The following is a 27,990-nucleotide window of genomic DNA, read 5'->3' as shown; positions in this document are numbered from 1 at the left end:
TATTTATGAAACTGAAGTTTGATGTTTTTATTTAAACAAGAATTAACTATAAATAATCTCAATTCTTAGACATTGACAATTTCCTTATACAACTTTTGATTGCCACATGAAATTAGAATTGTGTACAGGTAACAGAACGTTTGTTTTGAACATTTCTGACATTTAACATTCCATAGAGTAGACACTCTCAGCCTGGTATTTACTGGAAGATATTTATAGAATCAATTGGTGAACCTAGGAAATAATACATCTCTAGAAATCACATATATACAAAATTGTATGTCCACGAACAGACTTTTCCTGGATCCAGACTTCAAAAGGGAATTCTTTTTTCACATAAACCAAATTAACTATAAGTATTACTTCCAGTCATAATCTTTAAAAAGTTAAAACTAACTATCAAATACCTAGCTGCAATAGGTAAAATGAATTTCTTGGAAGACACAGGTGCGTGTATATACTCCATAACTCCACACTCTATGATTTATATAAGAAGACAATTTTGTGTGCTCTGTGAGTACTGTTTAAAAATAAAATTCAAAGCCCTATTTAATTTTCAATTTCATCTAGGCTTTCAAGTCAGGTACTTACTGATCCAAAAGAACTAGAATAAATGTGCTCTTAGAAAAGACAAGAATATATTTAGAACAACTAAAACAGATTTTATTGCTTTTTTTTAGGATGAGGAAAACAAAATATAAAATAAGTCATAAGAAATGCTCTCGTCTACTATCTCAAACCATTTGAGTGTTGTACAAAATGCTCACGAAGCAAATACGAAAAGCTCCAGCATGTCTTCCGTAAATTCTGCTGCAGCAAATGCAACATTAACAAACATAACTTTTTTCTGTACCAATTTTAAAAGAATTACTGAATTACATACTATTATGTTGCTTATACACGTTTATTCACTTTTAATGAGATCATTGCCAATACATACATTATTTTCCTTAACTTTATTTTTACATTAAACCAATGTCTGTCATGCAGCCACCAAAACCCTTAAAGTAAACTACACATGTTTACAGTGAACTACACAGGTTTGTAGTCCAGTTTGGACTCTAGCTTCTTGGAGTCAGCCACTTTTCTGACTGCTTTCATGAAGTCTTCCTGAACTACAAAATCATGATCGGCACGAATTGCAAACATACCTGTAGAAAACAAAACAAATTGCTGCTTATAGTATGTGAAATGCCATTCAGTCAGTAAAAAAACTAAGCTGGGAACAGTGGCACATGCCTCAGCACTTAGCAGATGCAACTGGAGAACTGCAAGTTCAAGACCAGCCTAAAATGTCAAAGTCTGGTCCCAAAAGAAAAGGTGGAAGAAAACTAAGTAATCCTATCTCTATGGAGGGAATGTGAAGAGGTATACATTCACTACTTCATACATTTTCATAAGTAGAGTGAGCATTATTATTTTTGAAATAAGCAGATATCACATTTATCTGAATATTTAAATCTGGACTATGTAATTCTTAATAAAATTAATATTCCTTTAATAAAAATACTGGTAGTATTAAGTGGTAGTACTTAATAAAAACACCTGAAACTATCAAGACCTACACATTCTTGGCTGAAGTTTTTTAATAGCATATGCAATGACTCCCCAAAAGAACAAAACATCTGGGCTAGTCTATTCATCTACCTAGTGGAACAGGTAGGATGTTTGCTTAACATATGCAAGGTCTTGGGTTTGATCTCCAGCAACATAAAACTAAACCAATTTGCAGTTAACTTTAATAATGATTACTTGTCACTAAACAAGGCTTAAAGTTGGGGATACAGCTGTCAGTGGAGTGTTGCCTAGATTATAAACACTTGTTCAATCATCTGTACTGTGTGCTATAAGCCTATAATCCCAGCACTTGGGAGGGAGAGGTAGGATAATCACTATACACTGTATATTTCAAAAAGTTAGAAGAAAGGATTCTAGGTGTCTTCATAGTGAAGGGATAGTTACATGTCTGAAAAGACAGATAAGTTTAATCTGATCTAAGTATTATATAATATATACATGTATACAAAAATAAGGTTCCCATTAATGTATGATTTCCTTAAAGTTTTTCAATGTGAGAAAAAAAAAAAGGACCTATCAAAATTTGCCATCATCAGCTTTTAAAATCACAGTACTGCTTTTTGACTTTAGCTTTTCTCAAAAGTCATCCTTGATAATAATGTGGTCTGATAGATTTTGGAATGTGATAAATTACTCTAGATACTTCAAGTCATATGTTAGTTGACTTAATAATGATGAAATAGTAATTACAAAGACTACTGCAGACACGCCTTGGGTCTGAATATTCTGAATGAAAACTAAATGACTTCAGTTAGGCAGTGTTTCAAAGTCACTTGTTACCAAAAATAAAACTAGTAACATGAAATTCAGAATTGTATTTTAAAACTTAATTTTAAACAAATTTTAAAGCAAATCATTCAAATACTGGTCCCATGGAACTAGTCCACTCTAGTTCTAGCCACAGTGTACCAAACAGCCCTGCAATCAGGCTTCCCACATGCCTGTGGGTATTCACAGTCCTTCAGAGATCACATCCCCAAGAGGCTACTTTATTTGAGGAGCGGGGGAGGGTAGCTGGTAAATAAGTGTTCTAGGCGTGCATGTTCAGCCATACAACCTTCAAAGGCATTCTGTACATTTTCCTAAGGTCTCTTACATGAAATCAAAGTCAACTGCTACAGTGGTGCATCCTCCCTTGTGTTGTTCAGTTCTACATTTTGAAATCAAATTTCAAATGCAAGCCAAAAGACGGAAATCCTGACAAAGTGCAGCTCTGCTTTTAGATGAGCTTAGAACACTGTTATTGATGATAAAAATATACTTTTTATTCTCACCTGCTTCAGTACAAACATTTCTCAGGTCTGCTCCGTTAAAGCCATCTGAAAGCTTTACAATTGCTTCATAATCTGTTTAGAAAAAAATAACAGAAATCAACAAGATAATAATGAAGATTCAATATTGATTTTTGCTCATAGAGAAAATTAAAATGGACTAGTTCATTTGGTCAGCATTACCCGTGCTACTATTTTACATTAACAACTAAACTCACTGCAAAGTAAACTGAAATCAGGGAAACATACTTTTGAATTTTTAACCAAAATTTCATCAAAATTTGGAGGTGCCTGCTTTTAAGCTGTAAAAAACACCAAAGTGCAAAGCTGTGACTCATTACACCTGTTGCACATCTGTTACCAACCCCAAGATTCAGGAGGAAAGAAAAGCTGGCAGAAAGAAAAGCCTCAAGCTAGGTATGCAACACAGACCTTGGACCCACACATAAACAGCACTCACTCTTAATGGTGTATAAACAGTTACAGGTTACAGTAGGAGAGAGAGACTCTCTTCAGTGGTGTAGCCACAGGAAAAGGGTCCATACTTCTCTAAGCATCTGTACTTAAAACTCAGTGGATCAGGGACTGGAGAGATGGCTGCTCCTCCACAGGACCTGAATTTGATTCCCCTAACAAGTGTCTTAACTCCAGTTCCAGGGGCTCCAACTCTCTCTTATGGTTTTTAGGAGTACCAGGCACCTACTTGGTGCACAGGCATACATAGAGGAAAACATTCATACATATAAGCATGTACATAAAATAATAAAATTTAAAAAACCACACAACTCACTTGGTGGCAAAATAAAGCATAAAATTAGAAGGAGCTAAGATAGGAAGAGGAGGGAATCGGGTGCATGGGAGGGGAAGAGAAAGAAATGGGGTGAATATAACCAAAATACAAAATATACATGCATGCACACATAAAAAAGGCATAAGAAAACTCAGTATTGTTTACAGTTTATTCTAACAAAAATTCTAAGGACTAGGGGTACAGCTCAGTTATAGAATGCATGCTATGCATTTCTAAAGTCCTGAGTTCAATCACTGCACCACAAAATAAAAAAGTCAAGCAACAAAAACAAAATGATTTGGGGGCTGGCGAGATGGCTCAGCAGTTAAAAGCGCTTGCTGCCCTTGCAGAGGACTGAGGTTTGGTTCCCAGGACCCATGGGGTAGCTAGCTAACAACTTTCTAACTCTGAGACACATGTGGTGAACAGACATACACTTAAGCACAAACCAATACACATAAAATATATCAATAAATGATATAGCAAGCATTCATTAGCTTTCTGATTTTCTTTGCAAACCTCATGTTGTATGGGATCTTGAATAACAATAGTGAACTCTTTCTCCCACAAAACAGACATGGCTTGAAGAACTACAGCTCTGTGCTAGCTATGAATCTGACAGAGATAGTGAGGGAAACAGCAGAGCACAGGCTACTAAAACTATTACACATCTCTATCCAGAGACTCCTTAGTCCACACTTCATCATGGTCATGTCACTAGACTTCTAAGCAGGGATTCCCAAGGATATCCTAGTTATCTAGCATCTTAGGAGAGCTCAGTATTTGTAGAAGATACTTATAACCTAGCATCTTTTGTTTAGATCAATCTTTCCGGTTTAAAAATCCTCATAGGGACAATGAAATAACTTGTAATAGTCAACCACTTGTAGCTACTTAGAACCATCAAGTTCTAAAGAGTTTTCCTTTGCTGTTTTTTTTTTTTTTTTTTTTTTAAATTTGAGATAGGGTCTTACTATGTACTCCTGGCTGGCTAGAAGCTTTCTATGTAGACCCAGCTGACCTCAAATACTCAGAGCTCCTCCTGCTTTTGCCTCCAGGGAGCTGGGACTGAGTTGTGTAACATTACACTGGCTCTAAGAAACTCTTGTTTGGTGTAAAGGTGATTGAACCCAGGACTGTAAGTAGACTACACAAGCAATCACACAAGCAATCTGTCACTGTGCTACTTTGCAGACCATTCTAAAGTTGTCAAGCAATTATACTAATTTCCCTTAGTACAGAAGTCAACAAGCATTTTGTATAAAAGGAGAAAAAATAAAACTGTTCTGTCAAAACTACTTCGCTCTACTGTTGTGGTGGGAAGGCAGCCATAACCGTATGCAAATGAATGATACAGATACTCTCTACTACAAAACTCTCTTACAAAAGAAAACAGCCAAGTACAACTCAACTTATAAGCCATGCTTTGCTACAGTTCAGCCCTCACTTACATATGCACTTTATAGTATTTTAAATTTTTATTTTAAACTTATTTATTTATTTTAGTTTTTTGAGACAGGATTTTTCTGCTGTCCCGGAACTCACTTTGTAGACCAGACTGGCCATTAACTAAAAGATCTGCCTGTCTCTGCATCTGGAGTGTAGGCACCACCACCTCCTAGCTAAACATATCTATTTTTATGTGTCTGGGTGTTTTGCTTGTATCTTTGTATGCATACCATGTGCACACAGTGCCTTTTGAGGCCAGAAGAAGGTGTTGGATTTCTTCAGACTAGAGATACAGCTGGTTATGAGCCATCATGTAGATGCTGGGAAATAAACCCAGGAAAGCAACCAGAGCTCTTAACTGCTGAACCGACTGCAGCACACACATGTAACTATTTTATATTTCTCCCACTGCCCTCCGATTTGTAACAATACTTCCCATCTTCACACTTTAAATTCTTCTGAAAAGATAAAAGCATTCAGAAGAGTCGTTGGCAGCAGCATCCTGTTGTGTTGCGTTTGATTTACCTGATGCATGCTCAAATAAACTCTACTTTCTTACCTATTTCACCATGCTTTGTAATAGGGCCTGCGTGGATTTTCAATATATCTAATCTTGCTTGTTCATTTGGTAAGTCGATATCTGAAAATAGAAATAAATTATTTTGTACTCCAGTTGACAATTTAATAGAGTGGAAGGAAGTTGGGTAAAAAGAAAAAATTGACAGAGAGGAAAACAGAGCAGATAAGTAAAAGAGAGTAACTCACGTATTTTTCTATCTAGTCTTCCTGGGCGCAGCAAGGCAGGATCCAGTGTATCTGGTCTGTTTGTAGCCATGATCATTTTAACTCTATGCAGAGTATCAAAGCCATCCATTTGATTTAATAACTAAATAAAAAATTAGAGACAGACTTTACTAAACATGTGCATTTTTGTGCACATATACACAAAGTTTAATGAAATAAAATTATTAAAAGATAACTAGCTGACTGATGATGTCTGCTAGTTGACGATATTCTACTAGTTATATGAATACACTAATAATTGTGTTGCTCTAACATACCTCTTAGAGTTTTGGCTTTTGTTTTAAGACAGGGTCTCACGTACCCTAGGCTTTGTTCTTAACTAGTGAGACATCTCTCCTGCCCCTTGTTTGTTTGATTTTTTTTTTTTTTTTTTGGTTTTTTGAGACAGGGTTTCTCTGTGTAGCCCTGGCTGTCCTGGAACTCACTCCGTAGACCAGGCTGGCCTTGAACTCAGAACTCAGAAATCTGCCTGCCTCTGCCTCCCAAGTGCTAGGACTAAAGGCATGTGCCACCACCGCCCAGCTTGTTTGATTTTTTTTAATGTTCATTGGTGTTTTGTGTATATGTATGTCTGTGTGAGGGTGCCACAAGCCCTGGAACTGGAGACAGCTGTGAACTGTCATGTGGGTGCTGGGAATTGAACTTGGGTTCTTTGGAAGAGCAGCCAGTACTCTTAACCGCTAAGTTATCTCTCCAGTCACAAGACTTTATATTTTAAGTTTAAAATACTGTATATAGAGACAGTCGTAAGTTCGTGGTCAGACTGGTCTATGTAGAAGTTCCAAGCTAGTCAGTGCTACGAGAAAACAGCTTATCTAAAAATATAAAACTGCTCATCCTCTGTATAATTTGTTAAAAAAATTGATTTTCAAACACTACAATAAAAAAATTAAGTCAAATGACCTGTGCTACCTATCCAAATGCAAATAGGATCTTGCATTATGTAGCCTTTTTACTTCATCACCTATGTACTCCATCATTAAAACTAGTTTACTATGCCGGGCAGTGGTGGCGCACGCCTTTAATCCCAGCACTTGGGAGGCAGAGGCAGGCGGATTTCTGAGCCCGAGGCCAGCCTGGTCTACAGAGTGAGTTCCAGGACAGCCAGAGCAACACAGAGAAACCCTGTCCCAAAAAACAAAACAAAACAAAAAACCAAACTAGTTTACTATACCAGGGTCAGACTCCATCATAACACGGGGCTGAGAGTAAAGGGGAGACTGGATCTTCTGGACAGGAGATACACTGCAGTCATGACCTCATAGCAGCTCTGATTACCTGCCCAAGATCAAGGCAGGTCATCATTCCCACACAATTGGTGGGCTTATGAGGAGTTTCTGACTAATGACTGCTGGGAAACAGGGAGCAATTTTTCAAGGGTATGTCCCTCAGTAGGTTGCCGATTCAAGCAGGAAACACTACTTGGACTCAGTGAGTTATTAAAAAGAAAGAACATGAAGGTGGGATGGTGCTGGGGGTGTTGGAAGGAGTGAAGAGTAAGGAAGGGGTTAGATGTGAAGACACACTGTGTGTATGCACGCATGTATGCATGAAATTAGCAAAGAATAAATATTATTTTTTAAAAATTCTATTTTAGTCTTAGTAATAAAGACTGAAGAGTGGTTTTCAGAGCAGCCATAAACATAACTCATTTACTGCTAAAAATCTTAATATATGTTACTCATACCTTCACCAAACCAGCACAAATGCTTAACAATAATTTATATCTGAATAGTTGATCTATTTAAAAAACTATAGAATAGTACAATTTACCAAATAGAATTTTATATAACTCTTTTTTAGTATCCAAAATTTCTCATTTTACCTCTTTATATGAAAGCATTAAAACTACACATTTGGATGAGACCAAGTTTTCATTCACATTTACAGCACTAAAGTCAATTTAAACATATTTTCCTTACTTATCATTTCTTTATGGCAAAAACATTGTATTCCCTTACAGTCTTTTTTTTTTTTTGGTTTTTTGAGACAGTGTTTTTCTGTGTCCTAGAACTCACTCTGTAGAGAAGGCTAGCTTTGAACTCAGAAATTCACTTGCCTCTGCCTCCCAAGTGCTGAGATTAAAGGCGTGCACTACCACCGCCCAGCTCCCTTACAGTCTTGAAATATACATTACATGGCTTTTACAGAGATACCCAGGTACCTAACAGACAATAGATACACTGTTTGTTCCTGTTTACCTGGTAGCCACTGATCAACCTTTTCCCATCTTTTCCTGTTCTTTAGTGAGTAACTTTTGTGAATGTGTATAGATATATTATATGTATGTGTGGGGTCCTTCTGGAGGCTACCAGCAGAAGGACACTGGTGTACTCTGCCTCTCTGCATTATTCCCTTGAAATGGGAGTCTCTCACTGAACCTGAAGCTCCATCAGTACTAAGCAAGTCTAAGCATCTCTCATCTCTACCCCCATTATGCTGGCCTTAGAGATGCACAACTGCCAAGCAAAGCTTTACATGAGTGCTAGGACTTTACCTCAGCCCATCATACTTGCAAAGCAATCATATTTCTTATTTTATCTTTAAATATGCAATATTTAGTTTTTTATTAATAAGTGTTTCTTTATAAATCCTCTTTACCAAATATTACCTCCATTAAAGTTCTCTGAATCTCTCTGTCAGCTGATGTTCCCTCAGAAAACCGACGGCCACCTAAAGTAATAAATTTGGAAATATATAGACATTATTCTTTTGTTCTGTACATCTCATTTAATAAAATAGAATGTAATAGTAGCCAGTGTTTAAAATACTATGTAAAACTTAAATAGTAAGAGTTATACTGAATTAGAAATGATTTTGGAATATTTCTCATTCTGTAGTGCTCAAGGTTATTCCCTGAAACTGGCCATGCCCGCTAACCTTTGGCAAGTCCTAACTCAGGCAGGTGGTACTCTGAGGATGCCCACTCGCCGCATGACCTACTTCAGCAAGTCATAGCTACTAGTCAGGCAGGAAGTTCTTTCAGGTTCTTAAACAACTTCTAACAAAAAGTATTTAAGATGAAATTGAAAAGGTTTCATTCTTACCAATAGCATCTATTTCATCCATAAAAATGATGCATGGCTGGTGGTCCCTGGCATAATTAAACATTTCTCTAATCAAACGAGCACTTTCACCAATGTACTTGTCTACAATAGAACTAGATACAACCTGTTTAAAAGAAAAATAGTAATACAAATTAGACAAATCAAATAAATTTCATTAAAAAAATATAAAAGAATTTTCCCTTACCTTTAGGAAGTTGCAGTCCAGCTGGCTGGCAACAGCTCGTGCCAAGAGTGTTTTCCCAGTGCCTAGAAATATCAAATGAGGTTGGGTTCAAAGCAGAACCATCTTTAAAAGCCTTTCAACAACTCTTAGAGCTAGGGAGATGGCTCAGTGCTTGCTGCTCTTCCCAAGGACAAGAGTTCAGTCCCTAACACCTCTTAAGGTATCTTATAATCACATGTAACTCCAGTTACAGGTGACCCAACAATCTCTCACATGTGGCACTCACCTGCACAGATATACACAAACACATAACCAAAGTAAAGCTAAATCCTATATAGAATTTTTATTTAAAATTCTAAAGTAATTTACTTGTAATATTAAAATTTTAACTTTAGGGCTAAAGAGATGTCTTAGTAGTTAAGAGCACTGACTACTCTTCCAGGGGTTCTGAGTTCAATTCCCAACAACTACATGGTGGCTCACAAGCATCTGTAATGGGATCTGATGCCCTCTTCTGGTGTGCCTGAAGACAGCGACAATGTATTCAAATATATAAAAATAAATCTTTTAAAAAATTTTTAACTTTAAATATCCCTCCTGATTTAAATTAGTAAATAACTATAAGATTAAAAATGTGACATTATGCCGGGCGGTGGTGGCGCACACCTTTAATCCTAGCACTTGGGAGGCAGAGGCAGGTGGATTTCCGAGTTCGAGGCCAGCCTGGTCTACACAGTGAGTACCAGGACAGCCGGGGCTACAGAGAGAAACCCTGTCTCGAAAAACCAAAAAAAAAAAAAAAAGTGACATTATTATTATACATTCTAGAATGATTAAACCATGCTAACTTACATATTTATTAACTCATGTTTATTACTTTGTGGTGAAAACCAAGTCTTCTTTCATCAATTAGAAATAACCTAATACACCAATGGCTCATTTTTTTGTGTTTTTTCTGTGAACTAAACTCATCCTTCTTCCCTCATCCCCTCTAAAACAAACCATTCTCTGTAAGTTCAACTTTCTAAAATCCCACACACAAATGAGATCATGTGGTATCTGTCTTTGTGTGCCTGCTCACTTCACTTAGTATTATCACTACAAGATTCATCCATGTTGACACAAATGACAGAAAAACAAGTCTTTTTGTGAAGACTCAACCATATTCTACTATGAACATATACCACATTTTATTTATCCTTTCATAGGTCGATGGATATTAAGATTTTCTTATCTTGGCCACTGTAAATAGCACTACAGTAAACATGGAGGTGCAAACATCTCTTCAACATACTGATTTCAGCTGCCTTGCATGCACACACACACACACACAAACACACACACCCTCAATTGCTAAAGTATATAGTACTTTTATTAACTTCCTGAATAACCCCATCTGTCTTCTAAAATGGCTGTATCAATTTACATTCCTATCAGCAATATGGTTTTTCTCTTCTCTCCATCTTTGCCAATGCCTGGTTTCATTATAGTCATTCATTCTTTTCTTGATAATAGCCATTCTAACAGGTGTGAGACAGTAATACGAATACAGAACTTTAGAGATAAATAAAAAGTTATTCTTACAATATGGCCTATATACATTGAACAGATCTTTTTAAAAATTATCTATGTATTTTACGTATATAGGTGTTTTGTCTGCACCCCAGAAGAGGGTAATGGATCCCCTGGGACTATAGTTATGCATTGTTGTGAGCCACTGTGTGGTGCTAAAAATTGAACTCATGATCTCTGGAAGAGGAGCCGGTGCTCTTAACTACTAAGCAATCTCTCTAGCTCCTGAATAGATCTTTTACTTGTATATGGTATCTTTAGCATCAATCATTAGTTATTTGGAAACTAGAGGGTGGGTGAATTATACAATTTCCTTAAATATTGACATTTTTCACTATAAAATATCCAAAATCATCTACTGGTATCACTATACATCTCATCAGGAAAGTCTTCTAGAATTAACATGTTAAAGCTGTCAAATTCACTGGGTCTAGTAAACATTTTTCAAAAGTTCTAATTTTCAGGCTGGAGAGAGATGGTTCAGTAGTTAAGAGCAATAGCTGCTCTTCCAGAGGACCCAAGTTCAATTCCCAGCACCCACACGGTACCACATCTGTAACTCTAGTATTAGGGTATCTAGCACACTCCTCTGGCCTCTTTGGGCACCAAGTGTGTATGTGGTACACAGACACACATGTAGGTATGTCAACTTGATACAAGCTAGAGTCATTTGATAAGAAAGAGCCGCAACTGAGAAAATGTGCCAAACTGGGCAAGTCTGTGGTGCATTTTCTTAATTAGCGATTGATGTGAATCCTGTTACTGGAGGTGCCAGCCTTGGTGTGTGGTGATCCTGAGTGTTATAAGAAGGTAGGCTAAGTTAGTCATAATGGGAAAGCCAGTAAGTAGCATTCCTTCATGGCCTCTAACAACTCCAGCCTTCAGATTCCCGCTCTGTTTGAGTTCCCTCCTTGACTTTCTCTGCAATGAAGTATAACGTGCAAGCCAAAAGCTGAAATAAACCCTTTCTTCTCTGAGTTGATTATGGTCATTTTTTTTAGCACAGCAATAGAAACCCTAAGACATACATATTCATAAAAATCAGTTGTTTTTAAAAGTTCTAATTTTACTTGCCATCTCAAATTTTATGACTACTAATAGTCTGTACTACTTATTTCACTTGTTCTAGACAAACTATAAGCTAAATAACCAATTGCCAGACTGAATAACCAATTATCTAATCACCAGAAAGCAACAATCTGAGTCACCACAGACTACAAATTGTCCTTTTAAGTAAAAACTATTCCATGTAAAGTCTCCCACTCAAATTATTGCATGAGTGCTTTGCCTAAACACATTATACTTTGCAGGTGCACCTTTTCCAATTTCATAACAAAAAAACATTTCTTAAGAATGAAATTTTAGGGCTGGTGAGATGGCTCAGTGAGTAAGAGCACTGACTACTCTTCCGAAGGTTATGAGTTCAAATCCCAGCAACCACATGGTGGCTCACAACCACCCATAATGAGATCTGATGCCCTCTTCTGGTGTGTCTAAGGACAGCTACAGTGTACTTATAATAAATACATAATAAATAAATCTTAGAAAAAAAAAGAATTAAAAAAAAAAAGAATGAAATTTTAATAAAATTTTACCCCTTTACTAGTAACATACAAAATGAAACTGGCATTTTTGCTGACACTGCAAGTATATGGTGGTCAAGAACAGTGACTACCATCATTGTTGATGCCAGTGTTGAGCAACTTCATCACAATGCCTTTGTACCATCAATAGATGTCAACACAAGGAAAGAGTCAAATAATATATTAGTTTGATGTCAGTGGTTCTGACCTTGCAGCTCCATTAAAGTATGTCAGGGACATCTGTTTCTATGAAATGAACTTTAAGGACTATGGTATATAAGATTACATGGACTGGGACAAGGCACAGAAGGACTCCACATGCCTGATGAAGGAGCAGATGCCATTTACTCTCAATAAAGTAGAGACCGGAATTTCCTATATTAAATTCCTGTCTTACTACTTTTTAATTCCTTCATCTACTCCTTTTCTGAAGGGGCAGAGATAATTTGATACCAACCTGGCGGTCCATATAGCAAACAGCCTTTTGGAGGTATTATTCCTACACGCTGGAATAATTCTGGATTTGTAAGAGGTAATTCTATTACCTGGAAAAGAAGTTGCATGTTTCTTAAACAGTAGAAAGGGTTAATGTATTTTAAAAATTTAAAGTCTAATAATACCATGTTATATGAGAGAACTATACTTTTATACTATACAAAATGACTTAAATGTTGTTTTTATTTCAGATGGAAATCTCTTAAAACCAAAAACTAAAATGTAGTGGTTGGGATTAATATAGTAAAAATGGCTATCTTGCTGAAAGTAATCTACAGATTAAGTGCAATTCCCATCAAAATTCCAAATCAATTCTTCTTAGAGTTAGAAAAAGCAATTTGCAAATCCATTTGGAATAACAAAAACCCAAGATACCGAAAACTATTCTCAACAATAACAGAACTTCTGAGGGAATCACCATCCCTGAATTCAAGCTGTACTACAGAGCAATTGTGATAAAAACTGCATAGTATTGGTACAGAGACAGGCAGGAAGATTGAAGAAATAGAATTGAAGACCCAGAAATGAACACACATCTATGGTCATTTGTTCTTTGACAAAGGAGCTAAAACCATCCAGGGGAAAAAAGACAGCATTTTTAACAAATGGTGCTGGTTCAACTAGCAGTCAGCATGTAGAAGAATGCAAATCGACCCATTCTTATCTCCTTGTACAAAGCTCAAGTACAAGTGGATCAGGGACCTCCACATCAAACCAGATACACTGGAACTTACAGAGGAGAAAGTGAGGAAGAGTCTCAAACACATTGGCACAGGGGAAAATTTTCTGAACAGAACACCAATGGCTTATGCTCTAAGATCATCTATTGACAAGTGGGACCTCATAAAATTGCAAAGCTTCTGTAAGGCAAAGGATACTGTTGATAGGACACAAAGGCTACCAAAAGATTGGGAAAAGATCTTTACCAATCCTACATTCTATAAAGGGCTAATATCCAATATATACAAAGAACTGAAGAAGTTAGACTCCAGAGAACCAAATAACCCTATTAAAAATGGGGTACAGAGCTAAACAAAGAATTCTCAACTGAGGAATACTGAATGGCTGAGAAGCACCTAAAGAAATGTTCAACATCCTTAGTCATCAGGGAAATGCAATCAAAACAACCCTGAGATTCCACCTGTCAGATTGGCTAGGATAAAAAACTCAGGTGACAGCAGATGCTGGAGAGGTTGTGGAGAAAGAGGAACACTCTCCTTCATTGCTGGTGGGATTGCAAGCTGGTACAACCCCTCTGGAAATCAGTTTGGCGGTTACTTAGGAAATTGGACATAGTACTACTTGAGGACTCAGCTATACCAGTCCCAGGCATATACCCATAAGATGCTCCAACATGTAATAAGGACACATGCTCCACTATGTTCATAGCAGCCTTATTTATAATAACCAGAAGCTGGAAAGAACCCAGATGTCCTTCAACAGAGGAATGGATACAGAAAATGTGGTACATTTACACAATGGAATACTACTCAGCTATTAAAAATTCATGGAATTCTTATGCAAATGGATAGAACTAGAAAATATCCTGAGTGAGGTAACCCAATCACAAAAGAACACACATGGTATGTACTCACTTTTGGATATTAGCTCCAAAAGCTCCAAAAACCAGGATACAATTCACAGACCACATGACGCTCAATAAGAAGGAAGACTAAAGTGTGGGTGTTTCAATCCTTAAGAGAACAAAATACTCACAGGAGCAAATATGGAGATAAAGTGTAGAGCAGAGGCTGAAAGAAAGGCCATCTAGAGACTGTCCCACCTGGGGATTCATTCCATATACAGTTACCAAACCCAGACACTATTGTGGATGCCAAGAAGTGCATGCTGAAAGGAGCCTGATATGGCTGTCTCCTGAGAGGCCCTTCCAGAGCCTTACAAGTACAGAGGCGGATATTCGCAGCCAACCATTGAACTGAGCATGGGGTCCCCAATGAAAGAGTTAGAGAAAGGACTGAAGGAGCTGAAGGAGTTTGTAACCCAATATGAACAACAACAATATATCAACCAACTAGACCACCTCCCCCCCAGAACTCCCAGGGATGAAGCCATTGACAAAGGAATACACATGGCTCCAGCTGCATATGTAGCAGAGGATAGCTTTGTCATCCATCAATGGGAGGAGAGGTCCTTGGTCTTAGGAAGGTAGATAGATGCCCCAGTGTAGGGGAAAAAAGGGTGGGGAGGTGGGAGTGGGTGGGTGGGTAGAGGAACACCCTCATAGAAGCAGGAGGAGGGAGGGAAACTGGGAAAAGGGATAATATTTGAAATGTAAAGAAAGAAAATATCCAGTTTAAAAAAAAAGTAGTGGTTGTTATAAGTAGTGCAAGATACATATTAGATTGTCCACATGTATATACTTTGTAAAAATGTATTAGAATTACATATTTAAAAATCTGTACATTCATATCAGGTACATATTTTACCTCAATAAAAATTATAGTATAAAGAAACAGAGAAGCTGGGCCCACTGTCATACATCTGCAATCCATGCTACTCAGGAGGCCAATACAGGGTGACAGCAAGCTCTCTGGTCTAGAGTAGGTAATTTAACAAGATGTGTCTCAAAAGACAAAGTGAAAAGAATGAGTGCAGCTCAGGAATGGAGCACTCGCCTGGCATGTGAGGTCCTAAGTTGAATTCCCAGTATTACAAAATGATCATAATCAGAAATGAATAAGAGGATCTATAATGATTTACAGAGGGGTAAAAAGATGGCTCAGTGGTTAAGAGCACTGACTGCTCTTCTGAAGGTCCTGAGTTCAAATCCCAGCAACCACATGGTGGCTCACAACCATCTGTAATGTTATTTGATGCCCTCTTCTGGAATGTCTGAAGACAGCTACAGTGTTCTTACATATAATAAATAAATAAATCTTTAAAAAAAAATTTACAGAATACAATGCAAAATAGTCATAAAATAAGAAATGTTTCTGACATCATAATTGGTCATAAAATTTCCTCTGTTGGCAGTATGTCACAGCCTTAAAAATAGTTTTTATTTTTTACTCTAATTCAGAGGATGAAGAAGAGGAGGAAGAGGAAGAGGAAGGGGTGGGGAGGAAAGGGAGACATGTACTGAGTTGGGAAAGTGCTTGCCTCCCCTAACATTCCCAAGCCCTGGTATCTATCTCCAGCACAGCTAAGAGTGTGGCAATGAGTGCCCACAACATGCAGCACTAAAAAGTGAGAGAGAGGGGAAGGATCAGAAGTTCAAAGTAACTTTTAGATGTGCAATGAATTTAAAGCCTGACATATATGAGATACTGTCTCAGAGAAGGAAGAGGAGGAAGAAGAGAAGGGAGAGGAAGGAGGAGGAAGATCTGGCTATCCAATTTATGTACAGTACCAACTACTCGAAATAACATTTGTGTGATACCTATAAAGCCATAGATCATTAGTATAAGCAAAAGCAGAAAAAAACCAAAACCACCAACATACTAAACTATCTGAGGATAAAAAGCCCGAGTTGTGTCTGTGTGTATCCTACTCCTTGACAGATAGAATGTAGCCAAGCACCGTGAGAGGCAAGTTTCATGAAAACATTTCCTTTCCCTTCTCTTCTCACTAACTTGAACTCAGTATATACTTTTATTTCATAATCAAGCCAGTGCTTCTTTACATATTGCCAAGAAAAATTTGGTTTCACAATCGCCTTGGAATGCTTGTGCCCTACCCGAATCTTCAAACCACTCAGAGACCAGTTTCCTTTAAAATTTTTAAAAATTTGTTACTCTTCTGTGTACAAATAGATGTGCCCCTATGTGTCTCTGTGTTCACATGCATGTGCTAATGCACTTGTGTATGATGAGGAGTAAGTGTATGTGCCACAGCACACTTGTAGGCCACAGAAGACAACTTTACAGAGTCAGTTCTTCTGTCCTCTTTTACATGTGTCCCAGGGATCAAGCCCAGGTTATCTAGCCTTGTGTGGCAAGCACTTTTACTGACTAAGCCATCTTAACAGCCCAAGCATTTTGCATTTTAATAATGGTTTCAAAAAGTTTAATGAGCTGAGGTCTAAAAATTATGAACCACCATGAACTACCTATCCAAGAAGTACTCCCAACTCTTCTCATTCATTTCTATATACTTAGGCTGGCCTCAGGAAAAATAAATCAGTAAGAAAATGTAACTCCAGAGGTTATGAGACAAGGCAATCCTAATCTAATTCATCACTTGAAACCTTATAAACTTCTATAGCCAGTATCCTAAAGAGCAACAAGTAGTTTAAAAAAGAAAAAATATTTAGGGCCAAGGTAATGCAGCTTTTATTGTACTGAGATGTTAACATCACTAGCTTTAGGAAAACCACATAGCATGTTGCCCAATGTGCAACTAATTTACCTAAGCACATTGAAGACAGTTGGAACTACAAATGGCAAAGACATTAGATATCAATATTTCTTCACTTTCCCCTATATTCTTTTTTGGCCACAAAAAAGTGATTTTCCTAATACCTAACATCTCCAAAATAACAAGCAGCAGTAATCTTTACAGCTAGAAATTCACTGCTATTCTCAGCAGAGTTACAAATGTATAAGCAGAAGGTACTATCGAGTCAAAAACAAAACCAAACAAAATAAAACAAAACAAAAAATCAACCAAACAGTAACAACAACAAAAAACCCAAAATGTAATTTTACACCTTGTTATCCTTTCAGACATCCTAAAAGCAACAGGGCAATAGTCTGAGATCAGAGAATACAACACCTACCTCTCTTAACTCCCGAATCTGTTCTGATAGGCCTCCAATCTCAGAATAAGATACATTTCCAGGATCCTCATGAGACATGTTATAAACCAATGGATCCACCTCTCTTGGCAGATATCTAGGATGAAAAAAATCAGAAACTTTTCTTTCAAATATTTCCTCTTAGCTTGTGAATTATGCAAGCACCTTATAAAGACATTGAACTTAATAGGTAAGAAGTAGTAAAATCTTCGATGATTCCACAAATCCTGTACTTTAGAAAACTTCCCCTCTCTGAAAATGTAATGTAAAGTAAACAATGAGAAACCCACCTCATGATGGTTAGTGTGGTCATATCCAAAGCAACTCTGGTTCCTGGCTTCAGCTTACTTTTATCAAGCTGGATTCATAAAACAAAAGATGTTACATAAACATTTAAAAAGGGAAATGCTACTTTAATAAGAGCTTAATGTTCAGAAGCCATATACACATTTTTATACTACATAAAAGACACAAATGAAACATTATAAACTCCCGGTCAACAGAAGTAAAAAAAAAAAAAAAAAATATCCCTTAGTGAATATTTTGGGGAAAAAGAAAGGAAAATGATTTGCAAGTATATCTATAAAATATATTTTGAACATCTACTAGAAGAAAAATGTATATACATAATCCTAAGAGAAAAGGAAACAGGTTTCCTTTTAAAAGATTTCTATTAACATACTAAGGAATGTAAACCTGAGGTGCTACTGCACACCTTTAATCCAGCATTTGGGAGGCAGAGCTAGACAGATCTCTGAGTTGAAGACCAGCCAGGTCTACAATGTGAATTCCAGGATAGCCAGGGCTACACAAAGAAACCCTGTCTCCAAAAACAAAAACCATACTAAGGGGTGCAAAAGACAAAACAAATAAAAACTCACTCCTGCGCCCTTGTACATAATAATCCTCACATTGAGCAAATCAGGTTGGATAATTACTGTATACTTAAGCTGTTGACTTCCTTGGTTACAATTATAAAGTCTATTCTATAGATGCACTGAATACATACTGAAGATCTCACTTGTCAGAAATAAAAAGTTACTTTCCAATAGTTTCAAAAATTGTTTGCCATTAAATTTTTAGAATTTTAACTACTTTGTACAGGGCTCTACAATGAGCTACAAATTTAGGAGATTGTGCTCACTAAAATAGAAATGATCTAGAAAGTTACTGATAACAACCCTGATTAAATCAACTGAAACAGTTGTAGACTAAGAGAGGGCTATCTTTGGAAAGGCTTTTGGTGCCCAAGCTCATAGGCAAAGCATTTTTAGAGACATAAGGGTTGTGTGAGGGTGGTTGCATTGGTGAGGAATTTGGAGCTATTAACATTTGCTTCCTTTACAAGGCGCACCAGTATTTTCCAGACACTACATAATACATTTGGACCATGGTCAAGATCATGGACCGTCCTAGAAGTATCATCAAGGTGATGTGGCTGTTTTGGGGGTGGAAGGCTGAGAAGTGACTGGGCAGGCACAAAATAATACTGTGAGAGGATGGGTTACCTTAATCACTTCAAAATGAAGTTAGGGGTAAGGAAATTGCTCAGTGCTGTTTTCAAGAGGAAGGACTTAAGCTCATATCTCTCTCACCTCTATAAAAAGCCAGGTGTGGCTACTGGTGCCTATTAGTCCAACATTGGTGGGTGGGGATAGGCAGATCCCAAGATCACTGCCCAGCTAGCCTAGCCAAGACTTCCTCTAGTTCTATGAGAGCTTGTCTCAAAGCAGAACACAGAGAATGATGTCCTGCTCTGGCCTTCCTATAGGTGTATTACATAATCACATGTATGCAACACACATATACTAACATACACACATACACACACACACACACACTGACGTAAAAATAGGCAAAACACTAAATTTAGTGGATTAAGCGTTTTTTTTTAAAAAAGACCTTTATAAGTAAAGTACTTGAAGAGATAAATCAATAGAAACTCTTTCAAAACAGTATCTTAGAAATGCCAAATTTTGGCATCCAGAGGGCCTTGAAAGTAATGCAAAAGCTGATTAAGACATAACAAAAATCCATTTTCATTAGTAGGGATTGAACTCAGGGTGTCTCATATGCTCATCATGTATTTTGCTACTGAGCTACATCCCTAAACCTAGGCCTATAATACTTTCTAAATCTTTATTTATTTGTATGTATGTGAGTGTTTTGCCTGTATGTATGCTGTGTTACCATGCAGGTGGCTGTAGAAAGCAGAAGAGGACACCAGATCCCTTGGGAATAGAGTCACAGATGATTGTGAGCCCTTGTGTGAATGCTGGGAATCAAACCCAGGTCCTCTGGAAGAGCTCCCATGCTCTTAACTGCTGAGCCACTCTCCAGCTCCTAGGCTTGCAGTATTCGATCAGAAAAATGTCTAGTTATATATATGCTGAAATCCTAAGATTAGCTTTAGCCTCAATGCTAAATAGTATTCTAGAGTCATGGTGTATCAGCGTCTTAAAACTTGAACTTGGCATAATGGCACTAAGGAGGCTGAGGTACCAGTACTGTTAGTTTAAAGCCACTATAGGCTACATAGCAAGATCCAGTTGTAAAAAACAAAACCAACGCTGGGCGTGGTGGCGCATGCCTTTAATCCCAGCACTCGGGAGGCAGAGGCAGGCGGATTTCTGAGTTCAAGGCCAACCTGGTCTACAGAGTGAGTTCCAGGACAGCCAGGGCTACACAGAGAAACCCTGTCTCGAAAAACCGAAAACAAACAAACAAACAAACAAACAAAGCAAAAAAAAAAAACAAACCAACAATAAAAATGTAAACCCAATATGACAAATATTCCCAGAATAAGTGCTTCAGTAAATGCTTAAGACACTTCCTAAAGAACAGAATGGTATGTAAATCGCAGATGCTACTGAATCATTCTAAACTACTCATTAACATTGTAAAGTCTGCAAAATCAAATTCAGGGATATTTCAATTTGTCCATTCTGGTCTAAATAACTAAAAAATTAACTACCACAGAGTCTGTAAAGATATCATACTAAACCATTTTTTTTTTCTAGTTTTAAAATGATTTGATTTCTAAGTAGGACAATGTGAAACAGTAGGGACTAAGAAATTCCAGCTTTGCTAGTTGTTTGCTGTGTCTCAACAAAGCACTCTTGGGAGTTATGGGCACAGTGCCTCACCTGCCTACCTCAAGAACTAAGTAACTTACATAAAAGTGTTTTTCCTAGAAAGCCTGTACGAACAGAAAGCATTACCTGCCGACGACAACCTACAACATATCTTGGTCCATTTGTTGCTTTAACAATGACTAGAAGAAGAACAAATTGAAAAACAAAGTTAGAAAACAATTACCTCTATGGTGAATGTAGTTCTTATGTCTGACCTCTAAGAACAGTAAATACAAAATTTAGCTTATGTAAAAGACCAATTTCTTGTATTGTTGTCACTAGACTACTAGGCACTTTAGGGCTATCCTGATAGCTTATTAAATAAGTGACTTGACTTACACCAAGCCCATTGATCTGACTAAGGCCAATCTCTGGGTCCAATTTTACATGGCAGAAGCAGAAAAGCAACTCCCACAATTGTCCTTTGATCTTCACACGTATGCTGTAGCATATGCCCATGCATGTACACATATATGCATGCATGGGGACACAGACACACACAAATAAATGCATCAAAAATTAAAACAGCCTTCCATAATGGCACCCATGTCTAAAATCCAGGCACCGGAAAGCAAAGGCAGGTAGATCTCTTGCGAGTTCAAGGCCAGTTTAGTCTACATAGGAAGCTGCATCCAGAGCTACAGTAGTACCTGGCCTCAAAACTCAAAATAAAATGGGTATTTCAAAAGTTGGGAAGGAACTCGGGCTTTTTGTTTTTTTAGCTAATTAGTAAGTTAATCCACTTACATTTTTCTTCTGTTAACTGTTTAAGCACTTCACCTACAATCTGAAAAAGAAAAAAGGTGCATTACCTTTTGCCAATAGCTTAAAAGCAGCAAAATACTTTCAAACTTGATCACCTACCTGTCCAACACTTTGTAGTGCCTTCAAATCATTTTCAGACTTTTCATACTGCTTGGTAAGTTCTTTTAATTGTTCCCTTACTGAAATAACAAAAATTTGACATTTTAAATTGCACAATAATTGCGTTAAAATTTTTACTTAGGTCTCTTTTACCTTATGTGTAGGTTTCATACCTACTGTATCAAACCACAAAATAAGATTTTTCAGTTTGTAATGGATAAGTAGCATGTTTTAAAAGGAAATGTAACAGAGAAAGTATCCTATATCTATTTTCTTGGTATGAAATATTTTTAAGTTACATTCTTGACAGATAGTGACATCCTGCACCTTCAGATTTGCAACAAAACTAAATGATAATCCGTGAATCATGCCTCCCATAGCTACACTAGATCACCTGGCTTACTCTCTGGTTGTCCATACTAAATAAAGTCAACCAACGCAATTCTTCACCAAATTGCCGTATTCTCTCACTTTATTTAAATCACGCAGGCTTTTCAAAACGTGAATGCTCAGGGTATACGGAGAACTTGGCACTTAGTATGAAGCCTGAGGGAAGACGAGAAAGGCTATTACAACCACTGGCCCTTTCCTTTCTACTCCACAAGCCGCCTCTGTGAGTCCCACGTCCTGCTGGAGCTTCTCTGACTCAAGCGCCCTCCCGTGCCCGGGTCCCGAGACTCCAACCCTGCCTTCCTGCACCTGGGATATGTCCCCAGCCCACTTGTCCCTCACTCCTCTAATCCTCCCCTCTTCCACTTCAGAACTGTGGCTGTCCCCTAAGCCACTGGACTGGGACTGGGGCCATACCCACGGCCGAGGCGGTGCTGCACCCCAGCGCGGGGCGGCATGACAAAGCGCCTCGTCCCTGGACTCGGGCCTTCCCAAGTCGGGTTCTGTTTTCGGGCTCAGCCGAAGCCTCCGCTCTGTCAGAGACGGAAGCCGGTCCAGGCACTAGAGAGTGTGTCAAGGCTCACTCACGCTCCTTAAGACGGCCGTCAATCTCCTTGTGCTCTAGCAGCTTCTTGCGGTAGTCCTGAAGCGCCTTATCTCTAGGGTCCGCCATGATGAGAAGCCGTCGCTCATAGGGGATGCCGGGAAGGGCCATGGCAGCCCGGGCGGGGGAGGGGGCGGGGCGAGGGCGCAGAGGCGGCCTGGGGCGGGATCGTGGTTGGTCCCGCCCCTTCCGGCCGGCCGGCCGGCCTCTCGCTCCCGGCGCCTAAGTCAGGCGCCTAAGTCAGTCACCTAGAGTGGCAGAAAGCCTCGAAAGCGCTGCAGATGGTCTCCAGTCACACTGTCCCCTGCAGGCCAGGGTGAGCAATGCCTGACGTAGCTACTGACTGGCTCAATATTAAGTCACTGCTTCTTTGGGCTGGCGAGATGGTTCAGCGGGTAAGAGCACTGACTGCTCTTCCGAAGGTCCTGAGTTCAGATCCCAGAAGCCACATGGTGGCTCACAACCACCCGAAATGAGATCGGATATCTTCTGGTGCGTCTGAAGACAGCTGCAGTAAATTACCCTGGAGCAAGCGGGACTGGAGCCAGTGGGGCCCAAGTGAGCTGGCCGGAGGAGTGGGGCGGGCAGAGGTCCTGAGATCAACAGCAGCCACACACGATAGCTCACGGCCATCTGTACAGCTACAGTGTACTCATACACATAAAATAATTAAAAATAAATCTTTAAAAAAAAAAAGTCACTGCTTTCCTAGAACGCCAAAGGATCTGTAAGAAACTGAAAAGGAAGAGGAGACGACAAGGTTTTGTTTTGCTTTTTTTTTTTTTTTTTTTTTTTTTTGAGACAGTGTCTTGTAACCCAGGCTGCCGGGGCACTCACCACGCAGCGGAGGGCTTGAACTCTGGTCCCCCGGCTTACTAGTGGAATTACAGGCATACATTGAACATGTGCTGTGTCGAAATCGAATCCAGGGTCTCCTGCATGCTAGGCAAGAGCTTTCCCGACTGAGTTATATTTCCAGATTCAGGCTTTTTCTTTCCCAAATTATTTATTTTTATTTATGTGTATATGTGTATATAAGTGTATACCTCAGGAGGGCAAGTGCTCACAGAGACCAGTAGAGGGCGTCAGATTTCTCGGCTCTGGGGTTGCAAGTATCTGTGATTTTTAAAAAATTCTTATTTATTTTATGCATATAAATATCTTGCCTGCATGTATGTATGTACAGCATGTGAGTGCCTGGTGCTGGAGGAGGTCAGAAGAAGCCACATGATTCCCCTGAAACTAGAATTACAGATGGTTTTGGGCCACTTTGTGGATATTGAGAACCGAGCCCAGATCCTCTGCCAAAAGCAACAAGTACGAATACCCTTTGAGCTATCTCTCTAGGCTCAGTGACTGTGTTCTTTTAAATTGTTATTGACAGGCTGGGAGTGTAACTTTGGTAGAGTATTTGCTTAGCACACAGAAGGCCCTGAGTTTAACCCCCAGTACCCTAAAACTAAACTCCACAAACACACAGAGATCTTTAGGAAGTGCTGGAAGCTCACATAACCAGTGAACCACTTTCCAGCGCCAAGATGCAGTCTTTTCAACTGCATGAGCAGAAGTAGGCAATTTTCAGTTACTCAGTAAAATACTGACCTGCTTGTAATCTTATAAGGAAATTAAAAATGACTTGAATGGGGAAAGGCGTGCTAGCCATGGAAACCAGGTGACCAGAACTGGATTCATGGAACCCACTTAAAGGTGGCATGTCCACATGCACAGCAGCATAAATAATAATAAATCATTAAAAATATATTAATCTAGTAAATGCTACAGTTGAAATAAAAGGATATTATGGGATAAGGAGGAGATACATTTTGAACACATCTGAGATCAGAAGGTGCCCCACTATGCCACTATGTGGAGAGCTTTCTGAACACATTAAACAGCAAGTACAGGACGCTAAGGTAGCAAAGAGCTTGGCTCACTTCTGTCAGGGAAAGAAGGCCAGCAGGACTGGAAGGAAATGGACTAGAGATGTAGAACACAAGATAAAGTTTCTGCAGCTACCAAGGAAGGAACTTTGAAGTGTGCTAGGACTATCTCAGATCTCTGTGGTGGAGTGGTGGTGATATCTTGATGTTTCATAAAGTCAACATAATTGTACATGTGTAAAAAGGTTGTCCTGGGCATTAAATAGACAACTAAACATGTTAATCCAAAATACGGCATATGGAAATTGTGTTTCTTTTAAATTGTTATTATCATGCTGGGAGTATAATGTTGGTAGGATACTTATCTGACATATAGCTGAGTTTAACTCCCAGCACCCTAAAAATAAATGAATATGTTTTACAAATACATATACAGTTATGTGAGTTAATGCCCAAAGTGACAGAGTCCTCCAAATTTACTTGGAGAAAATGGTGTGGGTATTATGTGATTTTCTGTTGTATTTTTTTCTAAAAATGGCTTTTGAAGTAGACAATAAATAAATAAATAAAATGACAGGGAGCGTCCTTTCTCCCACACTATTTTGGTCAAATGAGTAGGTTTATACCAATATATATCAATTCTAACATCAAGAAGAAAGACAAGGCAGAATATAAGAGGCAGTCCAATTTGTACAGTTCAGGAAAAATATGTGCACACAGGGACTGGAGAGATAACTTAGCTGTTAAGAGCATAGATTACTCTTCCAGAAGGCCTGCTTTCAATTCCCAGCACCCACATGGTGGCTCACAATCATCCTATAACTCCAGTCCTAGGGCATCCAATGGTCTTTTCTGGTTTCCGTGAACACCAGGCATCCAAGTGGTACATACCATATGTGCAAACAAAACATCCCATACACATAAAATAGAGTACAAGTTTATTCTCTGAGGTTAAACAAAATTAAATGAGCATAGATCTGAATGTCATTTCAACCTTGTCTTCATCAATCTTTTTAACTCTGGATTCTTTTTCCTCTTACCCACTTGGCAAAATTCTAACTTCAACTGAACTCTCTGTGTTTCTCATGCCCACAGTAACCCTATTCGGTTGTGTGTGTGTATATTTATGAAAGAGTAACTCGCCGGGCGGTGGTGGTGCATGCCTTTAATCCCAGCACTTGGGAGGCAGAGGCAGGTAGATTTCTGAGTTTGAGGCCAGCCTGGTCTACTGAGTGAGTTCCAGGACAGCCAGGGCTATACAGAGAAACCCTGTCTCGAAACAACAACAAAAAATTACTGCTGGATACTTGGACTTCCATTCACAGCTGCTGCCGACCATTGTTGGGAGTTCATTGTTGGGAGTTGGACTACAGACTGTAAGTCATCAATAAATTCCTTTACCAAAAAAAAAAAAAAAAAAAAAAAAAAAAAAAAAAAAAAAAAAAAAAAAAAAAAAAAAAAAAAAAAAGAAAAGAAAAGAAAAGAAAGAGTAACTCAATTGGTAAATACATATTCATATGTGTGATTAAATGTTTAGTGTCTTTTCTCACTCCCTATAGAAAACCCAAAAACTTACACAAAGATGGTGACAATTTATTGCTCATGGATACATCTAGGACACTGAGAACATAAACTATATATATGTATGTATATATATACATATATATATGCACACACATATATGAATTGACATATATATAATGTGTAAATGATATTAAGCACCGTGACAGATAAGCAGATGTATTTAACAAAAGTGTCCAGGGGCCAGAGAGATGGCTCAGTAGTACATACTGTACATCGAATCACAAATATTTCATTTCACAGTTTTGCTGGCTCAGCAAATTAGGAGCAAACTCAAGTTTGCTTTCCAGTGTCCACATCTTGTGGCTCACAACATCCTGTAAATCCAGCTCCAGGGCATCTAGTGTCCTCCACAGGCAACTGCATTTATGCATGTGCACTCGTGTGAGTGCGCGCGCGCGCGCGCACACACACACACACACACACACATGGACACACACACACATGGACACACGGACACATACAATTAGAAGTAAAAATAAATATTAAAAAAGTCTAAGAAATCTCACTAGTACTCAAAGAAGTTTAAATATCAGAGTAGAAGAAGAGATATGAAAATATAGGATGTTATTAGTTTATTTGGGAGTCATTAAAAGTACTATAATAGAGGATTAAAGAAATGGCTTAAGGGGCTGAAGAGATGGCTCAGCAGTTAAGAGCACTGATTGCTCTTGCAGAGGTCCTGAGTTCAATTCCCATCAACCATATGGTGGCTCACAACCATCTATAATGGGATCCGATGCCCTCTTCTGATACGTCTGAAGACTGTTACAGTGTACTGATATAAATAAAATAAATATATCTTTAAAAACAAAAGAAAGGGGCTGGTGAGGTGGCTCAGTGGTTAAGAGCACCGACTGTTCTTCCAAAGGTCCTAAGTTCAAATCCCAGCTACCACATGGTGGCTCACAGCCATCTGTAATGGGATCTGACTCCCTCTTCTGGAGTGTCTGAAGACAGCTACAGTATACTTACATACAATAAATGAATAAATCTTTAAAAAAGAAAGAAAGAAAGAAAGAAAGAAAGAAAGAAAGAAAGAAAGAAAGAAAGAAAGAAAGAAAGAAAGAAATGGCTCAATGGTTTAAGGCACTGGTTGCTCTTGCAGTGGATCAGAGGATGGGGTTTGATTCCCAGCACTCACATGGGAGTTTACAACCCTCTGTACTCCATTTGTACTCCAGTCCCAGGGATCCACCACTCTCTTCTGGCCTCAGTGGGTATGGCATACAAACACATCACGCACACATATACATGCAGCCAAAACAGTCATACACAAAAATATACTAAATAGCATGTTTGTAAAAATTAAGTAAGAAAACAGATTTAAGCCTTCAGGAGGCACACATAGTCTTCTAATCTACACCCCTTTAACTTAGTACTGATGAGTAGAGGCATTTTTAAATGTGTGCACATCTCTGACTCTTAACCATTTTAGGAAATGGAGTCTAATTACTCTTACACAGTCTAGTGATTCCTCCTGACGATTAAAGTGGATGTGACAGCATACAATTGCAGAGACTAGGATATTAAAAACAAAACAAAACAACAACAACAACAAAAACCCCAGAAAACAAACTGAGGCTGCCTTTTTACTCTCCCCTGGAACACCCCCTCTGGAAGAAGCCAGCTGCCATACCATGAGGATACATCAATAGTTCTACAGAAAGCCCCACAGGGAAAGAACTATCAACAGGAAACCAAGGCCTCCTGCCAACAGTTATGCAAATGAGTCTTGTTGGCCACAGATGTCCAGCCCTAGGACAACTTCAGATGAATGCAACCTTAGTCTTGATTGCAACAGCATGAGACTGAGTCACGTACTCAGCTCACTCAATAGCTCCTGAGTTGCTGCCCCAGCAAAACTGAGATGAAATGTTTGTGGTTTAGTCTCATTAAAATTGGGAGTAAATTGTTACACAGTGATAGGTACAATAGAAACTGCTTTCTGAGAGAGAGAGAGAGAGAGAGAGAGAGAGAGAGAGAGAGAGAGAGAGAGAGAGAGAGG

General features: G+C 38.5%; 1 protein-coding gene across 1 annotated transcript; it reads right to left on the bottom strand.

The window, feature by feature from the left end:
• On the bottom strand, positions 1 to 22,646 carry Psmc6 (proteasome 26S subunit, ATPase 6). The gene is made up of 14 exons (XM_031361521.1): positions 22,506 to 22,646; positions 21,528 to 21,607; positions 21,411 to 21,450; positions 20,751 to 20,803; positions 17,820 to 17,887; positions 17,512 to 17,626; positions 12,736 to 12,823; positions 9,145 to 9,206; positions 8,940 to 9,063; positions 8,504 to 8,565; positions 5,854 to 5,974; positions 5,648 to 5,728; positions 2,853 to 2,924; positions 1 to 1,151 (listed from the first exon to the last, which is right to left on the bottom strand). The coding sequence occupies exons 1-14, from the start codon at positions 22,630 to 22,632 to the stop codon at positions 1,033 to 1,035; spliced, it is 1,212 nt and encodes a 403-aa protein (XP_031217381.1). The 5' UTR covers positions 22,633 to 22,646; the 3' UTR covers positions 1 to 1,032.
• Between the last annotated feature and the right edge of the window lie 5,344 nt (positions 22,647 to 27,990).

The sequence above is a fragment of the Mastomys coucha genome, unplaced genomic scaffold (genome assembly GCF_008632895.1).
Source record: "Mastomys coucha isolate ucsf_1 unplaced genomic scaffold, UCSF_Mcou_1 pScaffold9, whole genome shotgun sequence".
Lineage (NCBI taxonomy): Eukaryota > Metazoa > Chordata > Mammalia > Rodentia > Muridae > Mastomys > Mastomys coucha.
The sequence above is the reverse complement of the archived record's forward strand: the minus strand, read 5'-3'. Positions and strand labels throughout refer to the sequence as shown.

Bases quoted from the DNA above. Each gene is read 5' to 3' on its own strand.
- Psmc6 (XM_031361521.1), bottom strand. From the start codon at position 22,632: ATGGCCCTTCCCGGCATCCCCTATGAGCGACGGCTTCTCATCATGGCG. The intron at 21,608-22,505 runs GTGAGTGAGCCT...TTGTTATTTCAG, and splicing joins TGACGGCCGTCTTAAGGAGC to TAAGGGAACAATTAAAAGAA. The intron at 2,925-5,647 runs GTAAGAAAGTAG...TTTTCTAAACAG, and splicing joins TACAAAGCATGGTGAAATAG to ATTATGAAGCAATTGTAAAG.